Source organism: Carcharodon carcharias, chromosome 33 (assembly GCF_017639515.1).
Source record: "Carcharodon carcharias isolate sCarCar2 chromosome 33, sCarCar2.pri, whole genome shotgun sequence".
NCBI classification, from domain to species: Eukaryota; Metazoa; Chordata; class Chondrichthyes; order Lamniformes; family Lamnidae; genus Carcharodon; species Carcharodon carcharias.
This window is the reverse complement of record NC_054499.1, coordinates 11,864,369-11,888,176: the sequence shown is the minus strand read 5'-3', so window position 1 is coordinate 11,888,176 and position 23,808 is coordinate 11,864,369. Positions and strand designations below refer to the sequence as shown.

Here is a 23,808-nt window from a genome sequence, read left to right as displayed (position 1 = left end):
TCACAGTTGTCAAGGACGTGGCGGACGATCCAGTAGCTGGGTGGGGGTGGGGGGACCCAATCCTGGTGGGCTGCCCTCATAACGATATACCGATGTATTGCAATGAGGCTCCTGGCGTCTGATGGTGGGGATCACAGCCGACCATCGGTGGGCTGAGCGGACGATCGCAAACTGGTTTCACGACATCGTGAAACCGAATTTTTGCCTCCTCCCCATGTTGTCCGCCCACATCACCAAACATGCCCAACGCCAGCGGGCACGGAAATAGTTTTACCCTTTCATCGGATGTGGGCATCGCTTGGCACGGCCAGAGTTTGTCGCCGATTCCTAATTCCCCTTGAACTGAACGTCCTGCTCGGCCATTTCACAGGGCAGTTAAAAGTCAACCGTGTTGCAGTGGGCCTGGAGTCACGTGTAGGCCAGACATTAGTGAACCAAATGGGCTTTTACAACAATCAACTATAGTCCCATTACTGAGACTAGCTTTCAATTCCAGGTTTTTATTAATCGACTGAATGTATTAATTGAGTTTAAGTTTCACCAGCTGCCACAGTAGGATTTGAACTCATGGCCCTTGATCATTAACCTGGGCTTCCAGTTTACTGGTCTAGCGACATCACTGATATGTCACCATCTCCCCAACATGAGGGTCCTCCACTTTCGAATGGATATATTCACTGAGGTCAGAGTTGAAACCCGATGCAGGACAGGCACTATTCCTTGATGGATGGTCGTATACCATCTAGGCCTACTGGAGCCCAGGGGGAGGGGACGTTGTGTAGCATCTCGAGGGCCCAGGCTAATGAGATTGTTACCATGGTTTCCACAACCTCAACAGGTCCCAACAACTTTACAGCCAACGAGCTACTTTGAAGCTGTTGTCATGGAAGGCAAGTCAGCAGCCAATCTGTGCATAGCAAGATACCGGGAGTAGTTATGTGCTCATTTAGTGATAGCGATGTCCATTAGGAGATAAATATTGGCCTCTGGCACTCAGAGAGTGAATGTTAAGGTCAGGAGGATTTTCTTTGCACAGAGAAGCACAGAATGTTTCACTGCAGGGAGCGAGCAAGGTGTGAACCATTGCATCTCTTAATGGAACAGCGGATACGTGCTGGAGCCAAAAGAAAATAGAGGGTTATGGAGAGGCAATTTTAGATTGATGCAGGATTATGGGCTGAGAGTAGGAGCAGGCACAGTTCAGTGTAAGATTGAGAAACCGAATCTCGCTTTTCGATTCGACACTTCCCAAACTTGTAGAGTCAACCTTGAGTTGAACAACTTCCGGTGCTAACCACGGCTCTCATTTTCTTGCAGAGCAACCGCTGGCAATGTCACTACTGCTGCAATTCACACCTCATCTGGACCTGCCTGTTGATTCTTCACTTGCCCCATTACCATCTCCTTTTGCCTTGCATCATCATCCCTCTCGTCATTAATTTTTCCTGTCTTCACCGTAATACAGACCTTCCCTTTTGCTCTTTTCTCCCACGTTCTCAGCCTCTGTACGTGCTTAAAGCCTGTCACGTTGCTAGCTTTTTTCCAATTCTGATTACAGGCCATTGACCTGAAATGTTAACACTGTCTCTCCCTCCACGGTGATAAATGGATCTCAAACCAGATGGTGAAGTATAAAACTAGACACAAATCCTTTTCTTGGCAATTGGTTTATATACAGAATGTAGCATTCCATATGTCCGTCTCCTAACCACTAACCCAGTGTCCCAGCAGTCCCCCTTTATTCTCTTTTGAGTGCTACGATAAACATATTGGCAAAATTAGCAAATTAAACATTAAATTTAAGTGATAGCTCCTTAAAGGGTTACTGTAACAGGCACAAAACTCCAAAGGAAACTTACTAAATGAAATCAAAATGTTGTTTTGGGGGCCGATGAAGCAATCCAGCCCCTGGGGTGCACACCGGTCGTGGGAGGATTCAAGCATACCAGCGCAGGCGGTATCCTCTCCAAGGATGCCAGGGTACGAATGTAGCTGTGGAAGAGAAGCAGGCAGTCAGGCCGGACGACCCCCTTGATGGCCCGCAGCCTGGGCCTGTTAACGGCCGGCTTGGCTAGGCCCAGGAGCAGGCTTATAAGGAGGCCTTCCTTCCTGCTGACTGATTCCCCCTCCGCACTGGGTGGCCAAAGATTAGGAGTGCGGGGCTGAAGTGTGGCCAAAACGTGAGGAGCGGTTCTTTCAAAAACTCTCTTGGAATAACCAATGATCAAAGAAGTGGACGAATTAAAAATAAACCCGCGCACTCCACGTAAACGTGGAACACGGGCTCCTCGGGGCTGCAGGAAATACAGGCGGCCTGGGAACCCGTGAGCCATCTTAACTACGATCGTACAGGGACTGCTGCATGCAACGCCCTCCAGGCCAGACCCCTGATGGCGAAGGAGGGGACTCCCTCGTGGACAGCCCTCCACTGGAGACCTCCCACCCCCCCCCACCCCGGCCGCTCCCGACCCCTCCCACCAGACGGCAGGACAGAATGCCACGGCATGCCTGGGCGCTTGCCCAGGGCGAGGGCATGGAGGCTGCCCACACAGGAAGGCCGCCTGTGCCGAAAGAAGGGGCACAGAGGGATCTGTGGGGCTCAAATTGTAGGCCTTCGGGTCCCGAGGCAGGTTTTGCAGCTTGGGGCCCAATGTGAAATTCCGTCCGAACAGGGGTCAGTCCAGACGGGGATCCGCTGCAAGCTTGAGCGCCCTCAACACCGCCGGTGCAGTTGGGGCTGGGCACCACTGTTTTGAGGCCATGGATGGCATTGGCCACCAACCAGACATCAATGGAGCACAACGTGCCAGTCAGTCTCTCTTTACACCCTTTTTTTTTGCGTTACAGATAAACAAATGGGGCAAATTAACTAATTAACAAAGGGAATTAAGTTGGCAACCCCTTAAAGGGGCACTGCAACAGAAACAAAATGCCAAAGAAAGCTTATCTAATTAAATTCAAGTGTTGTTCTGGAGGCCAGTGATGTACTCCAGCACCCCCGGTGCCTATGGATCACTGATGGCCTCAAACATGCAGTGGGCACCACGTGCTCCCTCTCCAGGGACACCTGGCTGTGAACATAGCCACGGAAGAGGGGCAGCCTCTCTTTATACTCCTTTAAGATAGCCAATCAGCACAAAGCAGGCAAATTAACAAAAAAAAACAATCAAATTAAACAATTCAGTGGAGCAGTCCCTTTAAGGACACTATGATTAAAAAGCAAAAACCTTAAGGGAAACTTAATAAATCAGATCATAATGTCATCGTGGAGCCAATGATGCACCCCAGCCCCGAAGGTGCCCACATATCACGGAAGTGGACACTGAGTGCTCCCTCTCCAGGGACACCCAGCCACGAACAAAGCCACAGGAGAGGGGCAGTCTGTCTTTATGCTCTTTTGAAAAAGCCAATTAATAAAAAAGGGGACAAATTAACAAGTTAACAAAAGGTAAAAAGAACTAATGCAAGTGGATAACCCCTTAAAGGGGCACCGTGACTAAGGAACAGAATGTTAAAGGAAACTTTCAAAAATTCTAATTACAATGTGGTTTTCGGTGTCAATAATACGCCCTCGTCCCTGCGGTGTCCACCGATCATCGAAGGCCTCCAGCTGGACAGTGCATGCTTCTAACCGGCCGCGAGCATAGCCGGAGAAGAGGGCAGTCTCTCTTTATAACTCTTTCGAGTACAAACCCGTTTCCATCTGTTTCAGATGAAGTTACATAGTTTGCCATTGTGAGATTTGAACTCTTGATCTTGGGGTTACAAACCCAGTACCATAACCACTTGGCTATTTAGGCCAAGCTTATTATTTAGGCCAAGCACATGTTTCCATCTGTTCCTATTCAGATGAAGTTACATTGTTTCATAGTTTACCATTGTGAGATTTGAACTCTTGATCTTGGGGTTACAAACCCAGTACCATAACCACTTGGCTGTTTAGGCCAAGCCTTAGTCTCTCTTTATAACTCTTTTGAGTACAAACACGTTTCCATCTGTTTCAGATGAAATTACATTGTTTCATAGTTTGGCATTGTGAGATTTGAACTCTTGATACTCTTTTGAGTAAACCTGTTTCCATCTGTTTCAGATGAAGTTACATTGTTTCATAGTTTGCCATTGTGAGATTTGAACTCTTGATCTTAGGGTTACAAACCCAGTACCATAACCACTTGGCTATTTAGGCCAAGCCTTAGTCTTTCTTTATAGGTGCTCTAATTACTTAACTGACCAATGCCCTTCACCTGTGTCTCTTAACAACATAATTAAAGTACCATTAACACTCAGACGATGCGAGACCTGCTGAGCGCTCCCAGTATTTCTATTTTTATTTCACTTTTCCAGGACCCACAGCATTCCTCTTCCACGGCCTGCAGCGGGCTGGCAGAGGCTGGATGGGCTGAATGGCCTCCTGTTCTTCCGTGAGCCTCCATTGTCAACAACATTTGATGAGTCTCTGCCTGAGCACAAGCCTTGCTGGTGCAAACCTTTCCACACTCCCCATGCTTTAATAGGCTCTTCATGGGTTTTACAATGATAATTTTCCAGTAGTTACCTGTCGAGGTGGAAATGTTTTAGTTTGAAGGCCATAGATTGTTTGGAGAAGGGAAACATGCTTCTCTGTCCTACTTCCTTTTAATAAGTAACTGAGCAGCTTTAGTCTGAACGACGAAGTGACTGATTCAATTTGTCGGATCACACATGAGGAAACACTGGAGGAGTCCCTCTTAACGTTGAAAGGGAAGGAAGTTCTTGTGAGTGACATTTGGGGCCGGATTTTCACTCCCGAGACCTCAGTAAAACTTGATCCTGATATGTGAAATTTTCGGGCAGGGGTGGGATCAGGCCAGGCCCACCACCAGCCCTAGAAGCAGAGGAATAGGTAGCCACAGGGGCAGGCACGTGCCAAGGCAGGCTCATTCGATGGCCCATCTTGGTTCTCTGGCACTTTGTTTCTGTTGATATAGAAGCCATTTGTCCCTCTATCCCTCACAGCTCTTCACCCCTACCCCCCACATTCACCCCATGCCCCCTCTATGCCTTCTTGTGCACCCATGCACCCACATGGCTCCTCATACCCTCCATGCCAACTCATGACCCCTGCCCAAACCCAATGCCCCCTTATGGCCTCCATCTCAACTCCATGGCAACTCATGCCCCTACCCCAACACCTCCCCACAACTGTCCGCGTACACCATCATAGCTTTCATTTCATCACCATAGCCACTTATCCAGAATCCACCAAGAGCAGACCTCAAAAGCCAGGTGGAGATGAAAATAAAATAAACTTGCATCAGTCTAATACAGCTCTCTTTTGGACACATTTGATAGTGAAAATGCTCCCATTAATGAAATCCCCAAATAAAGCTCTTCAAGTGGTTAATCTCTTATAAAAAACAAACAAGCTTCGATTCAGACCCCACATCAAAGACAGCTAATCCTTTAATAGCCTCACTAAACAGTCAATTAAGCGGTATACTCAAAATCCCCTGCTGTGATAAGTTTAAGTTTTGAAACTCAGTCAAGCATTCATCTTGCCATAATAACAACCCTTCTTGAAGTCTCAACAAAGGACTCTATTGAAACTGCTGGAACAAATGTGCATGTTTTTTTTGTCTTGCCTTATCAAATGGATGTCAATCAAAGCAGCTCAGCTAAATGTGTTTTTTCTTTAACTTCCAATGATAGCTTCAGCCTGTTTTTTCTTAAAATATTTAAAGAATGTGGCATTTAAGAACATAATTAAATTCAGTCAATGGCACTTAAATAGACGCTATATCCGCCCTGCAAGAGTGTTTATGTCTACTCCATTTATTCATGACTCCCACATTACATGTTGATGCTCCTACAGCAGCCAAAATGGGGTCTGTTAGAACTCAGCACTGAACCAGAAATGGTGGGCGGGATTTCTACATCTCCGAAGACTCCGTGAGAATCTGGCCCTTAATTTAAAGGATTATTTTCCATTGCTTTAACACCTCTATTAATCTGTGGTTGGGGGCTCAGTGGCAAGTGACTCCGGGGAGGTTCCACAACCTTATGTAGAATGTAGGGAACAGAAACAGATCATTCAGCCCAACTGGTCCACGCTGGTTCTATCAACCTCCTCCTCCTCTCCATCTCACTCTATCACCATGTCCATCTATCCCTTATTCCCTCATGTGTTTATCCAGCTTCCCCCTTAAATGCACGTCTGCCATTCATCTCAACCACTGCCTGTGATAGCGAGTTCCACATTCTTGCCGCTCTCTGGCTGGACAAGTTTCTCCTGAATTCCCGATGGGATTTATCTTATATGGATGGCCCCCTAAAGTCTGGTCTTTCCCAGGTCTTTCTCTATGTCTACCCTGTAAAACCTCTTCTATGGCTTTAGAGATCTCTATTAGGTCACCCATCAGCATTCTCTTTTCAAGAGAGGCGAGACCCTGTCCATCAGATTTTCACTCTCAGCTCTGGCATCATCCTTCTAAGTGTTTAATTACATAAATTAACATGTTTTCCAAAGCCAGCTGGAATTTCTAAACGTTACCCAGCATAGAATGTGATAGACGGAAGGGATTTTCTGTATTATATATTTTTTTGCATGACTTTAGATACAGTGAATATAAATTAATGATTTGCCTCAGGCTGGTGGTATTTCCGCTGTGTCAGCCAATGAATTAGAGGCAATTTGGGAATTGTGGTTCTTTTCAGGGTTCTCCAAACCCATGGCCAAAACCCCAGCAAACCCTCTCTCAAGTGCATCAGGATAGTTTCTCCAGCAAATGCAGTGAGGGCCTGTTAGTTACATAATGCAAATTAATTATGGTCCCATCAAAATGCAGCAAGGGACGGTTTCATAATGCAAAGTGATTATATCACCAACTGCCTCAAAAGGTGGTGTAGGCGGGGTCACTGAATGTTCTTAAGGCAGAGATTGATAGATTCTTGCTAGGCAAGGGAATCAAATGCTATCAGGGTGGGGGGTGGGGGGATGTGTGGGGGTGGGGTAGACGGGAATGTGGAATTCGAATTCGAAACACAAGCAGATCAGCCATGATCTTATTGAATGGTAGAAGCAGGCTCGAGGGGCCAAATGTCCTGCTCCTGCTCCTGTTTCCTATGTTCGTACGTCCGTAAAATACAGAGAGTGGAGGACAGTTCCATAATGCAAATTGATTATATCACCATCAAAATACAGTGAGTGGAGGACAGTTCCATAATGCAAATTGATTATATCACCTCAAAATACGACGAGTGGAGGACAGTTACATGATATAAATTGATTATATCACCATCAAAGTACAGTGAGTGGGGGACAGTTCCATAATGCAAATTATATGCATGCTTAAAGTGGTTTGCAGGTATGATTGACAAGGACAAAGGTCACCCAATCATTACTATTCTGGCTGGGACAGGGCCTGTGCTACTAAACACAACCTTTGAAAGACTTTCATTGACCCTTAAATCAACCCAGCCGCCAATATGTAACAGCTCACCCCCTGGGACATGCAGCGCCCATGAGGGACCCAGCTATCTGCCGGGTCCTTTGGAAGGCCAATTAGCAGGTGGTGATAAAACTCGCAATCGAACTAATGCGATTAAATAATGCAGACTCTGCCTGGGGTGTGGACAGCAGCTCCTGGCTTACTCTATGCACTTAAAGCACCATTTGTGTCCTTGACCTGGCTTGTCTTGACAGTTCTTTATCCAGAGGCCTGCTCAGTTGAGAGTGCCTGTGGAAGAGCCTTCCTGTAATTCCCTTTCCTCAGCTCAGTTACAGTTGTGTCTAAAATTGGCCAGCAGCTGATGCACCAACCCACCCCCATTCTCCCCACCACCCCCTCTGCAACAGACTCAAGCATTGCCTCACAATGTACAAAACTCAAACTTGCATATTTCCGACTGCCTGCTTTATCCAGAAGCTATTCTGATGATGAGTTTGTCCAGGAACATTCAAATTGGAGGAGGCTGCGGAGGATTTATTAAACCTTGTGATTTATTTTTACATTTATAAGCATCTTATGTTTTTTTTTACCATCCTTGCTTTTGTCTAACTAACTTGTAGATAAATGTATTAGTTCTAGCCTGAATGTGATCAACTGCCAAGTGTGATGTTTTGAAGGGGAGCATGAGAGAATAGTGGGCATCCCTTCTGGTCTCTGGTGCCCAAAGCCTTCACAGTCCACAGGGGATTTACGCCAAACTGTTCCTGGCGGAACATATCCCATTCCATTCACACAAGTTCGGATTCAGGTGCAGGGTGGTGCTGCTTGTGAAACCTGCACTCTTCACGTTGGATCTAAGGCATGGAAACAGGCCATTCAACCCAGTCCGTGCTACCATTAATGCTCCACTCAAGTGTCTTCCAACCTTTCCTCATCAAAGATCTATCATCATAATGCTCTATTCCCTTCTCCCTCACATCAATGTCCAGCCTCCCCTTAAAATGTATCAATACTATTCGCTTCAACACTCCTGGTAGCAGTGAGTTCCACCTTTTCAACACCCTATGGGTGAAGAAGCTTTTTTTTTTGAATTCCCCATTGAATTTTTTGGTGATTATTTAATATTGATGGCCCCGAGTTCTGGCTCTCCCCCAAAAGAGGAAACATCCTCCCTGTATCCATCCTCTCGAAACTTTTCGGTCCGGCAATGGTAATGCAATAAATAAAGTTTGGACGCACAAAATCCGGCACCCTCAGGACCAAGATCGGGCCAGATTTCAGGTTTCCCAGGATTTTGGACAATAAAACCTGGTGATAAAAGCAGAAAATGCTGGAAAAAGTGCTCAGCAGGTCCGACAGCATCTGTGGAGAGGGGAACAGAGTTAACGTTTCGAGCCCGTATGACTCTCATTCAGAGTCGTACTGACCTGAAACGTTAACTCTGTTTCTCTCTCCACCGACGCTGTCGGTCCTGCTGAGCCTTTTCCAGCATTTTCTGCTTTATTTCATAATTCCAGCATCTGCAGTATTTTGCTTTTAATAAAATCTACCCTAAAACAAGTGGGGGGGCAGTGTTGTGGCACAGCAGACAGCAGCCCTACCTTTGGGCTCAGAGCACTGGGTTTAAGCCCCACTCCAGGACCCAATAGCCACAGAAGGTGCGTTCATAATTTGGCCAAACAGGCTGATTATCAGCCTGTCAATCCTTCCCATGTGCCTGATGGTAGGTGGTAAGAGCGGGAGAGCTTCCTGCTCAGCTGCACTGCAGAAGGCCACACCAGTACTTTTCCAAGCATCATCATGGACCAATCCAATGGAAGTCCATGCTCACCAATGCCCTCCAGAGCATGGTGCCAGGAAGAGGAGGAGGGTCCTTAGTCAAATTCAATGAATAAAACATACATGAAATAAAGTATGAAAAAGCATAAATAATAATGTACACATGATGTTTGAAAAAGATTAAATAATAGGTTTTATTTTTGCACTTCATGTGGGGTCAAGAGGACCCCAGGACAAAGCAGCCCTGCTTGATTGGCACCCCATCTACAAACAGTCACTTCCTCAACCACCGATGCACAGTAGCAGCAGTGTGTGTACCATCTACAAGATGCACCGCAGGAATTCACCAAGGCTCCTTTGACAACACCGTCCAAACCCATGACCTCTACCATCTAGAGGGACAAAGGGAGCAGATAGATGGGAACACCACCACCTGGAAGTTCCCCTCCAAACCACTAGCCATCCTGACTTGGAAATATATCGGCCGTTCCTTCTCTGTCACTGGGTCAAAATCCTGGAACTCCCTCCCTAATAGCACTGTGGGTGTACCTATATCACATGGGCTGCAGCGATTCAAGAAGGCAGCTCACCACCACCTTCTCAAGGGGCTACTAGGGATAGGCAATAAATCATGGCCCAGCCAGTGAAGTCCACATCACATGAAGGGACCAAAAACAAAGGAGCTTCTCTAAAGCATTGGTCCTTGGGAACAGAGCGTTTCAGAATATGAGTCGAGCCTCAGTGGGTAGAACCTTACCTCTGAGCCACAAGATTGCGAGCTTAAGTCTCACTCAATGGGCGGTATTTTCTGCACCCGCCCGCCGCTGGGATTTTCTGGTCCCCCTGCAAGTCAATGGGCTTCTGGCTGGGACACCACCTCGCCCACGGTGGGTCCTACTCGTGACAGGGTTGGAAAATCCCGGCCAATGACTCGGACATGGAAACCAAGCTGACCCTCCCAGCGCAGTACTTGGGAGGTGCTGCACTGTCAGTGGTGGGGGGGACACATTCAGGTGAGGCATTAAACTGAGGCCCCACGTGCCTACTTAGATGGGCATTAAAGATTACGAGGCCACTATTTCAAGGAGGAGCAGGGAAGTTCTGCCTGGAATCCGGGACCAATATTTAGCCCCCAGCCAACATCACAAAAACAGGTGACCTGGGTCTTTACTGCTTCGCTGATTGCGGGAGCTTGCTGTGCACAAAATTGGCTGGCGCGTTTCCAACACTACAACGGTGACCGCACCTCGCCTCACTCGCTGCAAGGCGCTCTGGAACATCCTGACGTCGCTAAAGGTGTTATATAAATGCAAGTCCTCCTTTTTTGCTCCCTTTCAGTCTTCTGCTGAGGAACAGGGCCAATGTTTCCCCCAGTGGAGATTACTGCTGCCTGTGCATTATCTGAAGCCTGTTCTCTTGTGTTGGTGAGCACTGACAGGCAGCAGACTGACCGGCCAGCCTCGTAAACCTCAGCCTAGCCAACAGTGCCCCCGCTGCTCGATGTTGGAAATCCTCCTGAACCTCAGGATCCACACAAGCGTGGGACACTAATTAGATTTAGAAGGCGCCAGCAGATCGATAACTTTCTCTCGAATATAATTAAGGGCCTGAGTGGGCGTTGCCAAGCAACCCATGCCTGATAAATTAATTACTGCCCATGTTAATGAGAACATCAAGTGCAGATTGTCTCTGTAAATGATAACCCTCTGGTGAACTCGAAGCAGCACACAGCCCACGCACATAACTAATCTGCTGTTAATATTTAATAAACTGCCCTTATGCTGAATAACTTTATAGCCTTGTTTGTTTAACTTAAAATTTAACAACTTTGCGAAAGGTGCCTTTTCTCACCAGAGTGTACCTTTGGACATGATCTCATTGAATGGTGGAGCAGGCTCGAAGGGCCCTGTGGCCTTCTCCTGTTCCTAATTCATATGATTGTATGTCTGAATACATTCAGAGTCCAAATGCTATTCCTGACTGTGTCCTGGGATAGTTTGACGTCCAGCGGAGATCGTGGCGTTGTTTGACGTGGCACCGGTGATGGCGCTGCTCTCACGCACAGCAAGATCCCACAAAGGGCGCTGGGCAAATGGCCACTTGGTTGGTTTTTTTTGGCGGAGTACTGAGTGCAGTTTTGGAGGGATAGCACTTGCTCCAGAAGCAGTTCAGAGACTCGGCGGATTCCTGGGATGAAGGGGGCTTTGCCTTATGAGGAAAGGCTGAGCAGGCTCTTTGGAGTTTAGAAGAATGGGAGGTGATCTTATTGAAACACGTAAGATTTTTAGGCGGGGGGGGGAGGGGCTCGACAGGGTGGATGCTGAGAGGATGTTTCCCCTCGTGGAGGGAATCTAGAACAAGGCTGGGGGGGGCACAGTTTCAGGATAAAGGGGGTCTCCCATTTAAGACGGAGATGAGGAGGAATTGCTTCTCTCGGAGAGTCGGCTGTGTTTGGAAGTCTCTTTCCCAGCGAGGCTGGGGCTGGGGTTTTCTGGCCCTCTCCTGGCCCCAGCCAGAAGCCCCATTGGCCTGCGGCAGGACTGGGCGATCCCAAGGCGGGTGGGTGTGGAAAGTCCCGTCCTGGGTCATTGAGGCAGAGCCTTTGAATATTTTAAGGCAGAGGTAGATAGATCCTTGATAAGCAAGGGGGTGAAAGGTTACTAGGGGTGGGCAAGAATGTGGAGTCGAGGCTAAAATCAGATCAGCCATGATCTTATTGAATTGCGGAGCAGGCTCAAAGGGCCGAATGGCCTACTGCTGCTCCTAATTCGCATTTTCGTGGGTATGAATATATTCAAGGCTGAATTAGACAAGATTTTTGATTGTCAAGGGAGTTAAGGGTTATGGAGGGGGGACAGGCAGGAAAATGAAATTATGGCCACAATAGGTTCAGCCACAATCTTACTGAATGGCAGAACAGTCTTGATGGGCTGAATGGCCTCCCCCTGCTCCTATATACAGCGGCCCCACGCACTGTTATCATTCAACGAAGCTACAAAACCTAGAATGACAGGGAAGGAACAATGAAACAGGTAAACTGTGATCCTGGCAACTCTTTTCAATAATCAGATTTCATAACATCTAATTTGTAAAATTATCCAACAAATTGTTTCATTTTTGCCATTTGTACATGCGAATCCCCTGTCACTTTGCCCATAGGAGTCATCAGGTGCTTTAGGGTTAGACAACAAGGTGGGAGAATTTGATTTAGGGGTAACTCAATCCCAATTTTAAAGAAGGGCATCCTCTTTATATCTTGATATGATATCCTAATTTAGATGGTTTTTTTTTTAAGCAAAAACTTTGAGGCTCAGGGAGGGAGTTGATTGGAGTTTCCGTGAAGTGCAGGCCGAGGATCTGCGAGAGGCAGAACTGAAGTGCAACAGCACCACCGCTGTTGGGGGAGTGTAATTACAGTGTGACATGTTTACGCAGGCATTTTCCATTCTGTAAATTGACATAGTTCATTTATAATGGGAAAGTTAACAGAGCGTGTGTGTAGGATTGAAGATTCTTTTCATGTGCCAAGGAGGCGATGAAACAAGCATTTGGGCACAGCCCATCGATCTGCTGCTGTTGTGTGTATTCTATTGAAATATTATCACAATATAGAGCTCTGGGGCCCTGTTGAATGGGACTGCGAGTGGGAGAGGGGTTCTGTCTCACTTGTCGGATTGATTCAGTCACCTGCCATTGCCATGCAGTAGGGTCAGAGAAGGAGGGGGGCGGGGTTACATTTTGTTCTGGAACTTAAGCACAGCAATCAGCCTCAAATGACAGTCTAGCAGTGACTAAGCATCACATTTCAGGCAAAAGTGCAAGCCATTGTGCGTGCACAGCAAGATCCCGCAAACGGCAATGAGCCATTGGACAATTCTGGTGCTGTTTGGTTGTGGATAGTGGGGGAGGGGAGAATTTCCCACACCTCTTCCCACCCCCCCCCCACCCCCACCCCCAACATTGCTTTTCAAACAGTACCATATTATGCTAATGTTGACCTAATTAAACAAGCGGGACTGGAATCCTCGGTTTAACACCCCATCCCAAGCCCGGCAGTTCTTAGGGTATACTTTACATATTCCCGAGCAATGCAGAAATGACACTAGTTTGTAAGTGTGCAACAGGTTTATTTATGAATTTTGAAATATCCCGGCAATCACAAATTTGTCTGGATCCATGCTTGTAACTCAGCAGCTAGGTCTTTCTATGGTGTCTTTTACTTTGCTTTGAGTCAATAATCAGGCTCAATTAATCTACCACAGATCAGTTACCAGGAATTACATGCTCAAACACAGGACAATTAAACCATTGAACATCACCGCTCTGGCTGTGCATACACTGGCTGCGTCTGCCTAGTTTATGCAGTCAAATTGTTGGACTGTGACTTGAACCCACAACCCTTGGGCCTTTTGAGCTCAGTGGCTGGTCTACACCTCTGTCTCCAGCACATTCTGCCCCTCAATGTCCCTTTCCTTGCGGAGGCCTAAGGAGCTTTGGCAGAAGGAAAGCATTTCCTGCCACAAAGATGGCGCCAAGTACAACAGACAGTATAAGGGACCCTGCAAGGCGCTAGTCCCATGTTGGAGCTGAGCGAGAAACTGGTTTCTGGCATGAGGGAAATGCTTCCCAAATATATCGATATTGAAGCGGTGGCACTCAGCCTCTATGGGTATTCTGTAGGGGGCAGTGCCCAGAGTGAGGACCTTTGGCTCTTCCTTGCTGTCTGCCATCCAAAAGAGGTCTCGCTTCAGTAACGTCTCCAGGTTGCTCTCCAGCGGTTTGTATGGCGCCCAATCCTGAATAATGGTCCGCCCGGGCAGTACGTTGTCCACCACGCACGGGTTCAGGAACACACGCTTGACATCAGAGGCCTGAAGCAGAATGGGATCTTCCCATTCCGTCCCACTCACCTTCAACTGGGCGATGGCTGCGTCGAGCTTTGGGCGGACCTCTTCCAAGTTGAAGTGTAGTGCTAGTATTTCCTGTAACCATGAAAGAAAGTCCTTACATTTATATTGCACCTTGCACAACCTCAGGGTACACAAAGCAGCCAGTGAAGTACTTTTTGAAGTGTAGCCCCTGTTTGAATCAAGGAAACATGGCAGCCAATTTGCGCACCGCAACTCCCACAAACAGCAGTGTGATAAATGACAGATAATCTGCTTCAGTGATGTTGGTTGAGGGATGTTTGCTGGCCCTCAAACAGAGGAGTGATCTCCCTATCTTTTTTTTTCTACCACAGATCAGTTACATACTCAAACACAGAACAATTAAACCATTGAACATCACTGCTCTGACTGTGCATATACTGGCTGCGTCTGCCTAGTTTATGCAGTCAAGTCATTGGACTGTAACTTGAACCCATAACCCTCGGGCTTTTGAGCTCAGTGGCTGGTCTACATCTCTGTCTCCAGCACATTCTGTCCCTCAAAGTCCCTTTCCTTGTCTTTTTTTTTAAATTCATTTACGGTATGTTTTTTTAAAATCATTCACAGGATATGGGCTTCACTGGCTGGACCAGCAGTTATTGCCCATCCCTAATTGCCCTTGAGAAGGTGGTGGTGAGCTGCCTTCTTGAACCACTGCAGTCCATATGGTGTAGGGTCAAAATCCTGGAATCCCTCCCTAACAGCACTGTGGCTGTGGCTGTACCTACACCACATGGACTGCAGCGGTTCAAGAAGGCAGCTCGCCACCATCTTCTCAAGGGCAACTAGGGATGGGCAATAAATGTTGGCCCAGCAGACGCCATTGACGATGTGCAACGTTACCTGTCTGCATATCAATCGGAACTTGGATAAAGACTCTGGCTCAAAATGGCCGGATCTGCTGTATCTCCGCACTTTGACCTCTGGGAACTGGTTCCTGATAAGGTCCAAGCAATACCTCTGGATGAGGCCTGCGATTCCTTTGCCCCTTTCCTTTGGTGTCACTCTCAACCCTTCCAACACAACGGTATGCCCATCATCCACGATGTTTGTTGATACTAGGGCGACCTGCCGATAAACAACAACAATGGCCTGCATTTACGTAACGCCTTTAACGCAGCAAAAGCTTCGTCAAAGAGGCAGGTTCTAAAGGGCATTTTAGAGGAGGAGAGGGTGAGGGAGGGAATTCCACAACTTTGGCTCCAGGCAGAGTGGAGCGATTCGAATCAGGGGACGCTCAAGAGGCCAGAATTGGAGGCGGGCAGTGGTCTCAGAGTGTTATGGGGCTGTAGGAGGTCACAGAGAGGGGAAAGGCCATGGAGGGATTTGAACACAAAGTTGAGAATTTGTAAATCGAGGCGTAGCTTGATGGGAACCAACGTAGCTCAGACAGCACATCGGAAGGTTTTGGGGTGGTGGTGTTGGGGGTGATAGGAGAACATGTACAAGCCAAGACACAGATTGTAGGGGCTCATGACTGAAGCTAACAAAGGGCTTGGGTGAGCAGGAGGTAGGTGGAGGCTGGCGCTATTACAGAGGTGGTGGCGGCCGAGTTGCTTTGGTAACATGCACCTTTTACCTGGATGTTGGCAATCTGGAGCTGTGGCAAGAGTAGAGGCTCCAGCTTTCTTTCCATCACATGACTTACCAGGGATCCCTGCCACTCTTACCCGCCTGCTATTGGCGTGTGTTGAAAGGATTTGCAGGTTGATAATCCACCTGTTTGGTTGCCTTACAAGCACACCTTCCTTGGCAGTCAAGTCTTGGGGGAGGGGGAGACTCTAACCTGAAGCTTCTGGCTCAGGGGCAGCAACACTACCCATTGCGGCACAAGACCCCCTGTTACAGAGGTGGAACACGACAGGCCCAATAGCCTCTTCCTGTGAGTCTGCGCCTTATTAAATTCATTTAATTAAAAATAAATCCTGGAATATGAAGCTAGTCTCAGTGATGGTGACCATGAACTATCATCGATTGCCGTAAAAACCCATCTGGTTCACTAATGTCCACATCCCATGAATGAATAAAAAAAATCAACACACTCGTGAAGGAAATTAGTGGATATGGGCTTGGACCCAACTGCAAGAAAACATACAGTATGGTAACGATAAAGAAAAAGGACATTCCAGTTTGCAACATCACAGTAAATAGAAGCAAGTTAGAACATGTCAACCAACTCAACTGCCCAGGAACCACAGGAACATCCAATGTCAAAAGCAGTACTGAAATCTGAGAAAGGGTTGGACAAGCCAAAAGTATTTTCCCAAAATTAAGCAACATTCTAAGGAATGCAAGCTTGAACTTTGAAATGAGAAATCGTGGACTGAAATGCAATGCCTGGTCAGTCATGAATCATGACTGTGAATCCTGAGGCATTGGGAAAGAGCAGGAAAAGGCAATCAACTGCTTTGAAATGTGGGGCTTAACAAGGATCCTAAGGGTGAGCTGGGTGGAGAAGAGAATGAACGAGGGAGCACTGGAGGAGGCCAGAGGAACAAGAGAACTCTTAAATAACCTCAAAGGAAGACTAATGGCGTTCTTCAGACATGTCCTCATGAACATGAAGGGCTGGAGTGCCTAATCACCATTGGGCGGATTAATGGAAAGAAGACCAAGAATATGTTAGCGAAGGAAGCAGTTAGACAACATTAAAGACTGGATTAACCAGAATTCCAACAGCGAGGCTGTCCACTGTTGCTATGATTGGAATGTCTTGAAGACCATGATCATCTACGCTACTCAGCAAGGCACCGTGACGATGATGTATCTCTCTATATATTGTAAAATAGTGGTTTTGTACTCTGCTTGTTAAGGATGGAAGCAATAGTCAATTTAAGGGCATTACCATTGAATTTTGAACCAAGGGTGACCCCGCAGCAAAGGATGACATAATCACCTGAGGCGAAGATTGCCCCTTCCCCTTCCTTCTATCCCTTCATACCTGATAATTTACCAGGAAACAAGGAGGACAGTCAAAATGTTCATTGCCCCTTTGTGTTCAAGTAACTATCACAGAATCGCAGAATGGTCACAGCATTTAAGGAGCCCATTTGACCTGTTGTGTCGGTGCCGGCTCTCAGAAGGAGCCATTCACCGAGTACCACTCGGCTGCCTCCTTCCCTTAACCCGGCACACTCTTCCTTTCCAGATAACAATCCAATTCCCTCTTGAAACCCCCGTCTGAATCTGCCTCCACCACATTCTCTCAGGTGGCGCCTTCCAGACCCTAACCACTCGCTGTGTGAAAAGCGTTTTCCTTATGGCTCCATTGCTTCATTTGCCAATCACCATAGATCTGCACCCTCTCATTCTCAATCCCGACACCAATGTTAATATTGTTTCCCTATAATTCCAGAACAGACACCCAAATTTTGGTATGATCCCAGACAAGACCCCAAAATTTGTTACGATCTGGTTAGGGACCAGTAACCTTTTTTAATTAAAGCAGACAAAATTTGAAACCCCAGTTACTTATTAAGAGAATAAAGCCACAAGATTCCACGGTTTTAGCCAAACAGAAGATTGTTTTATTATACAAGAGTCAGCAAAGCAAACAGTCAATAATATTTATCTTATACTCTAACATCCAGAATTGACAGGCAAGCAGTGGACAGACTGGGCTTGTTTCCACTGGAGTTTAGAAGAGTGAGGGGTGATTTGATTGAAGTATACAAGATCCTAATGGCCTTGACAAAGTAGACATCGAAAAGGTATTTCCTTTTGTGGGTGAGTCTAGAACTAGAGAGCACTGTTTTAAAATTAAGGGTCGCCCTTTTAGGACAGAGATGAGGAGAATATTTTTCTCGCAGGGGGTTGTGCAGCTTTGGGATTCTCTGCCGCAGAAGGTGGTGGAGGCGGGCTCACTGAATATTTTAAGGTATACGAGACCACTTTGGACCAGTACTCTTATTTCCCAGTTTTTACTGGTGTTCCATTTTAAGGCATACAAGACCAGTTCGGACCAGTACTCTTAATTCTCAGTGTTTACTGTCTTTTCATTCTGGGTATCGGGGTTTCCCCAGACCCTTTAGCGTTGCAGAACCAATGGCATCACCTCAGCTGCATGGAGCTGACTCTCCTCTCCATCTGCTCCCTATGGGCTACTGTTCACCCAACTCCGTGAACTGTTCCATGTGACTGATTAATATTTCCCAACAGGGTTTCACTCCGATTCCTAGGCATGATTTGATGTATCCAGGTTGGGTATATTCTGGGTAAATGCTGCAGTCTCCAGTTAACCAGAGGTCACTCCCACAGGTGTGAAATTCCCCTGGCTCCACACCTAACACACGTAGACAAAAGACATCCAAAATCTATGGGTTTCATCACACTATCTACACTTCATGATTTTGAACACCTCAATCAAATCTCCTCTCAAACTTCTCTTCTCCAAGGAAAACAGTGCCAACTTCTCCAATCTATCCACGTAACTAAAGCTCCTCAACGCTGGGACCACTCTCGTGAATCTCTTCCGCAACCTCTCTAGTGCCTTCACCTCTTTCCACCCCTTCCTTCTATCAACTACAACAAATTGAAATAATGTAACAAAATGCCCCAAGCTTCACAGGAGCATTATCAAGCAAAACCCAACAGCGAGCCACAAAAAGGACATTTCAGAGAATGTGGCCATATCATGTTCTGGGGGTGGTCGGGGGTGGGGGGGGATGCGTTAAGGAGGGTCTTAATGGAGGAGAGAGAGGCAGAGAGGTTTAGGGAGGTAATTCCAGAGCTCAGGGCCCAGGTAGCTGAAGGCCCGGACCCTGGTGCCAGAGCGACTAAAATCAGAAATGCTCAAGAAGCCAGAATTGGAGGAATGCAGAGGTCTCAGGGAGCTGTGGGGCTAAAGGAGATTACAGAGCTAGAGAGAGTCCGTGTTATTTAATCAATCTAGGAGTCTATTTTAGTTAAACATTTACCAGAGCGGAACTACAGATAAATAATTGACTTGTCATACATGTCACAGGTTAACTGATAGACTTTACAATAAGGTTTAGTAATTTTTTTTGGTGTAAGGAGGAAGCTAATTGTTCAACTGCAGATGTTCAGTTCAATTAAAGAAAGATTTGCATTTATATAGCACTTTTCATGACCTCAGGACAGCCTGAAGCACTTCGTGGGTTTTGAAATGCTTGTGTGTCGGCCGTGGGTGAGTGAATCGAACGTTTGCCCCTGAACCACTTCCTGGGCTTGAGCTCAAAAAGCAAGGCTGCCCCGCCAGTGCGGCACTGAGGGAGTGCTGCACTGTCTGAGGTGCCATCTCTCAGGTGAGACATTAAACCTAGGCCCCCCCCCCCCCCCCCCCCCCCCCCCCCATCTGCCCTCTCAGGTGCAAAGTAAAAGATCCCACTATCACTATTTTTGAGGAAGTACAGGGGGCATCACCCTGGTGTGCTGGGGCAATATTTATCCCTCAATCAATATCCCAAAACCAGCTGACCAAAAAGCTACGCTCACCGGAGTGTTATAAAACTAAAACATGGCACCGAGACACATAACGAGATATTAGTTCAGGTGATCAAAAGCTCGAACAAAGAGGTAGGTTTTAAGGAGTGTCTTAAAGGTAGAAAGTGAGATAGGGAGATGGAGAGGTGAAGGGAGGGAGTTCCAGGGCTTGGGGCCCAGGCAGCTGAAGGCACAGCCACTAATGGCTGAGCAAGTATAATTGGGAATGTATAAGAGGCTGGAATTGGAAGAGAGCAGAGATCTCGGAGGGTTGTGGGGCTGGAGGAGGTTACAGAGATAGGGAGGGAGTGAGGCCATGGAGGGATTTGAACACAAAGATAGGGATTTTAAAATCAAGGCGTTGCTTGACCAGGAGCCAATGTAGGTCAGCGAGGACAGGGGGGGATGATAGGGGGACGGGGCTTGGTGTGAATTAAGACACGGGAGGCAGAGTCTTGGGTGACCTCAAGTTTACGGAGGGCAGAATGTGGGAGACCAGCCTGGGATCAGTTGGAATAGTCATGTCTGGAGGCAGCAAAGGTGTGAATGAGGGTTTCAGCAGCAGCTGAGCTGGGACGGGGTGAAGTCGGTTGATGCTATGAAGGCGGAAAGAGGTGGTCTTAACGATGGCATGAGCGTGAGGAACTCATCTGACCTCAGGGAGAGGGATGGAGTCCTGGTAGTTAGGGATGGAATTTGGAGTGGGGGGTGAAAACAATGGCTTCTGTCTTCCCGGTATTTAATACATACATTAATACACAGGGCCCTGTTCTCTGCAGACTGAAAGAACATGTACATACGTTGCTTCTGTTTCGGTTCAGCAAAATAAGTGACAGCCATTCGCGGACTCATTCCTCAGAGCAATGTCTTGACTAAACAGTGTCAAGCCGCCGGGTTTAAATTTCAAACAATGCTTGGGCAGTTCACTTGTGGTCATCATCACTGGCTGCAGTCCCAGCAGTGGCCATCGCTCCCAGTGGCGCTGCTAGGGTGCGATGTTAACTCTCTGAGGTCGTGGCTGCTGTACCCCGCCATGTTGGGGGGATGTCCTGCCTCCGAGTGCTGCTGGCCAATCAGAGGGCCGGCAGCTCGCACCCTAGCAGCGCCACCGGGAGCGATGGTCACTGCTGGGACTGCAGCCAGTCCCCAACCAGCAGCAGGGGTGGGGGCCGAAGTTTGAGTGAGGTAAGTGGGCAGGCTTGGTGGTGGGAGGGGTGAGGGGGAGGGTTCAATTGAGGGTGGTCTTTTCCACTGGGAGGGGTGTGCCCAAACAAGAGGGTCCCCGTCTCCTGAGCCCACAGACCATGTGCCCTCGCCACATGATGTGGGCACCTGTCCATCGCTGGTAAAATGCCAAATGTGGCAGCAGGAGGCTCCTAATTGGCCTCTTGAGGGCATCAATTGGCCCATTGGTATGTGGGCTTCCCACCATCCATCCTGCCACTGGTAAAGCACCAGTGGAGGGTGGGTAGGTGACTGGCAAAGCAGCCCACCCCATTACACTAATTTTACCCACCTCCCCTCCCCGCGACTACTCACCTGCCAGCCCATTCCTGGGAGGGGGTACGCTTAAAATTCCAGTCACAGACTCCTGGGAACGATGGAAATGGATTATCTGGGTCGTTACCACATTGCTGTTTGCGGGATCTTGCTGTGTACAAATTGGCTTTCACATTTCTCACATTGCAACAGTCACTATGCTTCAAAAAGTACTTCATTGACTGTAAAGATGTCTGCTGGTCATGAAAGGTGCTGCACCAATGCAAGGTTTTTTTTGTATTGGGCAGCCAGTTCGTGCACAGCAAGCTTCCACAAGCAGCAAAATGGGATGGCTAAGTTTTGGTTAAGTACTGGCCGCCGAAATGGTGGACTGGAGATCTCCCCTGTCCACCTGACAGGGCAGGTGGAGCATTGGCTTAACATCTTGCTCACACCCGGATTGGGGGAAAATGGAGAGAAAATGTGGGCTGGAAAGGAAGGGGGGGGGGGTGGGAAAGCGACTGAGGGAGGAGGGTTGGAAGCTAGCCAGAAATGGGGAGGGGAGGAAAGGAAGGGAGCGAGGGCGGAGGGGAGGGAGCGAGGGAGGGAGCGAGGGAAGCGGCAAGGAGGAGGAGGTGAGGGGAGGAGGAGGTGAGGGGAGGGAGGGAGGGAGGGTGAGGAGGGGAGGGGGAGGAGGATGATGGGGTGGGGAGAGGAAGGGGAGCGGAGGGGGAGGAGGGGAGGGATGGCGAGGGGAGGGGAGGGGTGGAGGGGAGGAGGGGTTGGGGAGGAGGAGGAGGAGGAGGGGAGGGTGTGGGGAGGAGGGGGGAGAGTGGGGAGGGGAGGGGAGATGGGGAGGAGGAGGAGGGGGTGGGGGAGGAGGAGGAGGAGGAGGGGGAGAGGGGGTGGTGGGGAGGGAAGAGAGGGGGAGAAGGGTGGTGGGGAGGGGAGGGGGGGGTGGGGAGGGGAGGAGGAGGGGGGAGAGGGGGGAGGGAAATGGGGAGGAGGTGGTGGGGGAGGGGGTGGGGGAGGAGGAGAAGGAGGAGGGGGGGAGAGTGGGGAGGGGAGGGGAGATGGGGGGGAGGAGGAGGAGGAGGAGGGGGTGGGGGAGGAGGGGGGGAGGGAAATGGGGAGGAGGTGGTGGGGGAGGGGGAGGAGGAGGAGAGGGGGGGAGGGAAATGGGGAGGAGGCGGTGGGGGAGGGGGGAGAGTGGGGAGGGGAGATGGGGAGGAGGAGGAGGGGTGGGGGAGGGGGGTGGGGGAGGGGGTGGGGGAGGAGGAGAAGGAGGAGGGGGGAGAATGGGGAGGGGAGGGGAGATGGGGAGGAGGAGGAGGGGGTGGGGGAGGGGGGAGAGTGGGGAGGGGAGGGGAGATGGGGAGGAGGAGGAGGGGGTGGGGGAGGGGGTGGGGGTGGAGGGGGGAGAGTGGGGAGGGGAGGGGAGATGGGGAGGAGGAGGAGGGGGTGGGGGAGGAGGAGGGGGTGGGGGAGGGGGTGGGGGTGGAGGGGGGGAGAGTGGGGAGGGGAGGGGAGATGGGGAGGAGGAGGAGGGGGTGGGGGAGGGGGTGGGGGTGGAGGGGGGAGAGTGGGGAGGGGAGGGGAGATGGGGGGGAGGGGAGGGGAGATGGGGAGGAGGAGGAGGAGGAGGGGGAGGGGTGGGGGTGGGGGGGGGGAGAGTGGGGAGGGGAGGGGAGATGGGGAGATGGGGAGGAGGAGGAGGGGGTGGGGGAGGGGGGAGAGTGGGGAGGGGAGGGGAGATGGGGAGGAGGAGGAGGGGGTGGGGGAGGGGGTGGGGGTGGAGGGGGGAGAGTGGGGAGGGGAGGGGAGATGGGGAGGAGGAGGAGGGGGTGGGGGAGGGGGTGGGGGTGGAGGGGGGAGAGTGGGGAGGGGAGGGGAGAGTGGGGAGGGGAGGGGAGATGGGGAGGAGGAGGAGGGGGTGGGGGAGGGGGTGGGGGTGGAGGGGGGAGAGTGGGGAGGGGAGGGGAGATGGGGAGGAGGAGGAGGGGGTGGGGGAGGGGGTGGGGGTGGAGGGGGGAGAGTGGGGAGGGGAGGAGGAGGAGGGGGAGGGGTGGGGGTGGGGGGGGGGTGGGGGGCACCTTAGTCGGCCAGATGGTGCCTGAGAAATGGAGCATTAGGGCCCTGGACTGTACCAAGTTTGGAGGGGGTGGGGGGGGGGTCGGGGTGAGACGCAGGTTTCTATAGGAGAAAGTCACACTTACCACTCGCCCCTTGCTTTTCGCCAGGATGACCTTTCGCGACGGTTGCTTTAGCCACGCGTGGTACCTGGCGGGCAGGTAATCGATGCCCCCGTAGATGTCGCCGGAGATGGACATCACCTCCCCAAAATCGGCCTCCTTGGCCAGGCTGAAATCCAGCTCGGGGCTCGCGCCGTCCATCCGGGCACCTCTGGGCGGGAACTGTGGACAGGACAGAACCCGGCTCATCACGTGGGGAGGGTGGGGGTAAGAAGGGAGGGAGCGAGGGGGGGTGAGGGGGTAAGAGGGGAGGGAGGGAGGGGGAGGGGGTAAGAGGGGGGAGGGGGTAAGAGGGGAGGGAGGGAGGGGAGGGGGTAAGAGGGGGGAGGGGGTAAGAGGGGAGGGAGGGGGAGGGGGTAAGAGGGGGGAGGGGGTAAGAGGGGAGGGAGGGAGAGGGAGGGGGAGGGGGTAAGAGGGGAGGGAGGGAGGGGGTAAGAGGGGGGAGGGGGTAAGAGGGGAGGGAGGGAGGGAGGGGGAGGGGGTAAGAGGGGGGAGGGGGTA

The 23,808-nt window shown here is 49.8% G+C and overlaps 1 protein-coding gene across 3 annotated transcripts; it reads right to left on the bottom strand.

The window, feature by feature from the left end:
• Nucleotides 1-13,316: 13,316 nt before the first annotated feature.
• LOC121272198 (probable N-acetyltransferase 16) lies at nucleotides 13,317-23,486 on the bottom strand. 3 transcript variants are annotated; one of them, XM_041178722.1, is made up of 3 exons: nucleotides 23,272-23,486; nucleotides 14,978-15,202; nucleotides 13,317-14,188 (listed from the first exon to the last, which is right to left on the bottom strand). In XM_041178722.1, the coding sequence occupies exons 1-3, from the start codon at nucleotides 23,446-23,448 to the stop codon at nucleotides 13,634-13,636; spliced, it is 957 nt and encodes a 318-aa protein (XP_041034656.1). In that variant the 5' UTR covers nucleotides 23,449-23,486; the 3' UTR covers nucleotides 13,317-13,633. The 3 variants fall into 3 exon arrangements, with proteins under 3 accessions (XP_041034656.1, XP_041034657.1, XP_041034658.1); XM_041178723.1 differs by lacking the exon at nucleotides 23,272-23,486 and adding an exon at nucleotides 21,116-21,542 and having other exon boundaries at nucleotides 14,978-15,226; XM_041178724.1 differs by lacking the exon at nucleotides 23,272-23,486 and adding an exon at nucleotides 21,116-21,541.
• Between the last annotated feature and the right edge of the window lie 322 nt (nucleotides 23,487-23,808).

Coding starts and splice junctions, on each gene's coding strand:
- LOC121272198 (XM_041178722.1), bottom strand. CDS start 23,448: ATGGACGGCGCGAGCCCCGAGCTGGATTTCAGCCTGGCCAAGGAGGCC. Junction 15,203..23,271: donor CGAAAAGCAAGGGGCGAGTG/GTAAGTGTGACT, acceptor GTTTATCGGCAG/GTCGCCCTAGTATCAACAAA. Junction 14,189..14,977: donor TCCGATTGATATGCAGACAG/GTAACGTTGCAC, acceptor TCATGGTTACAG/GAAATACTAGCACTACACTT.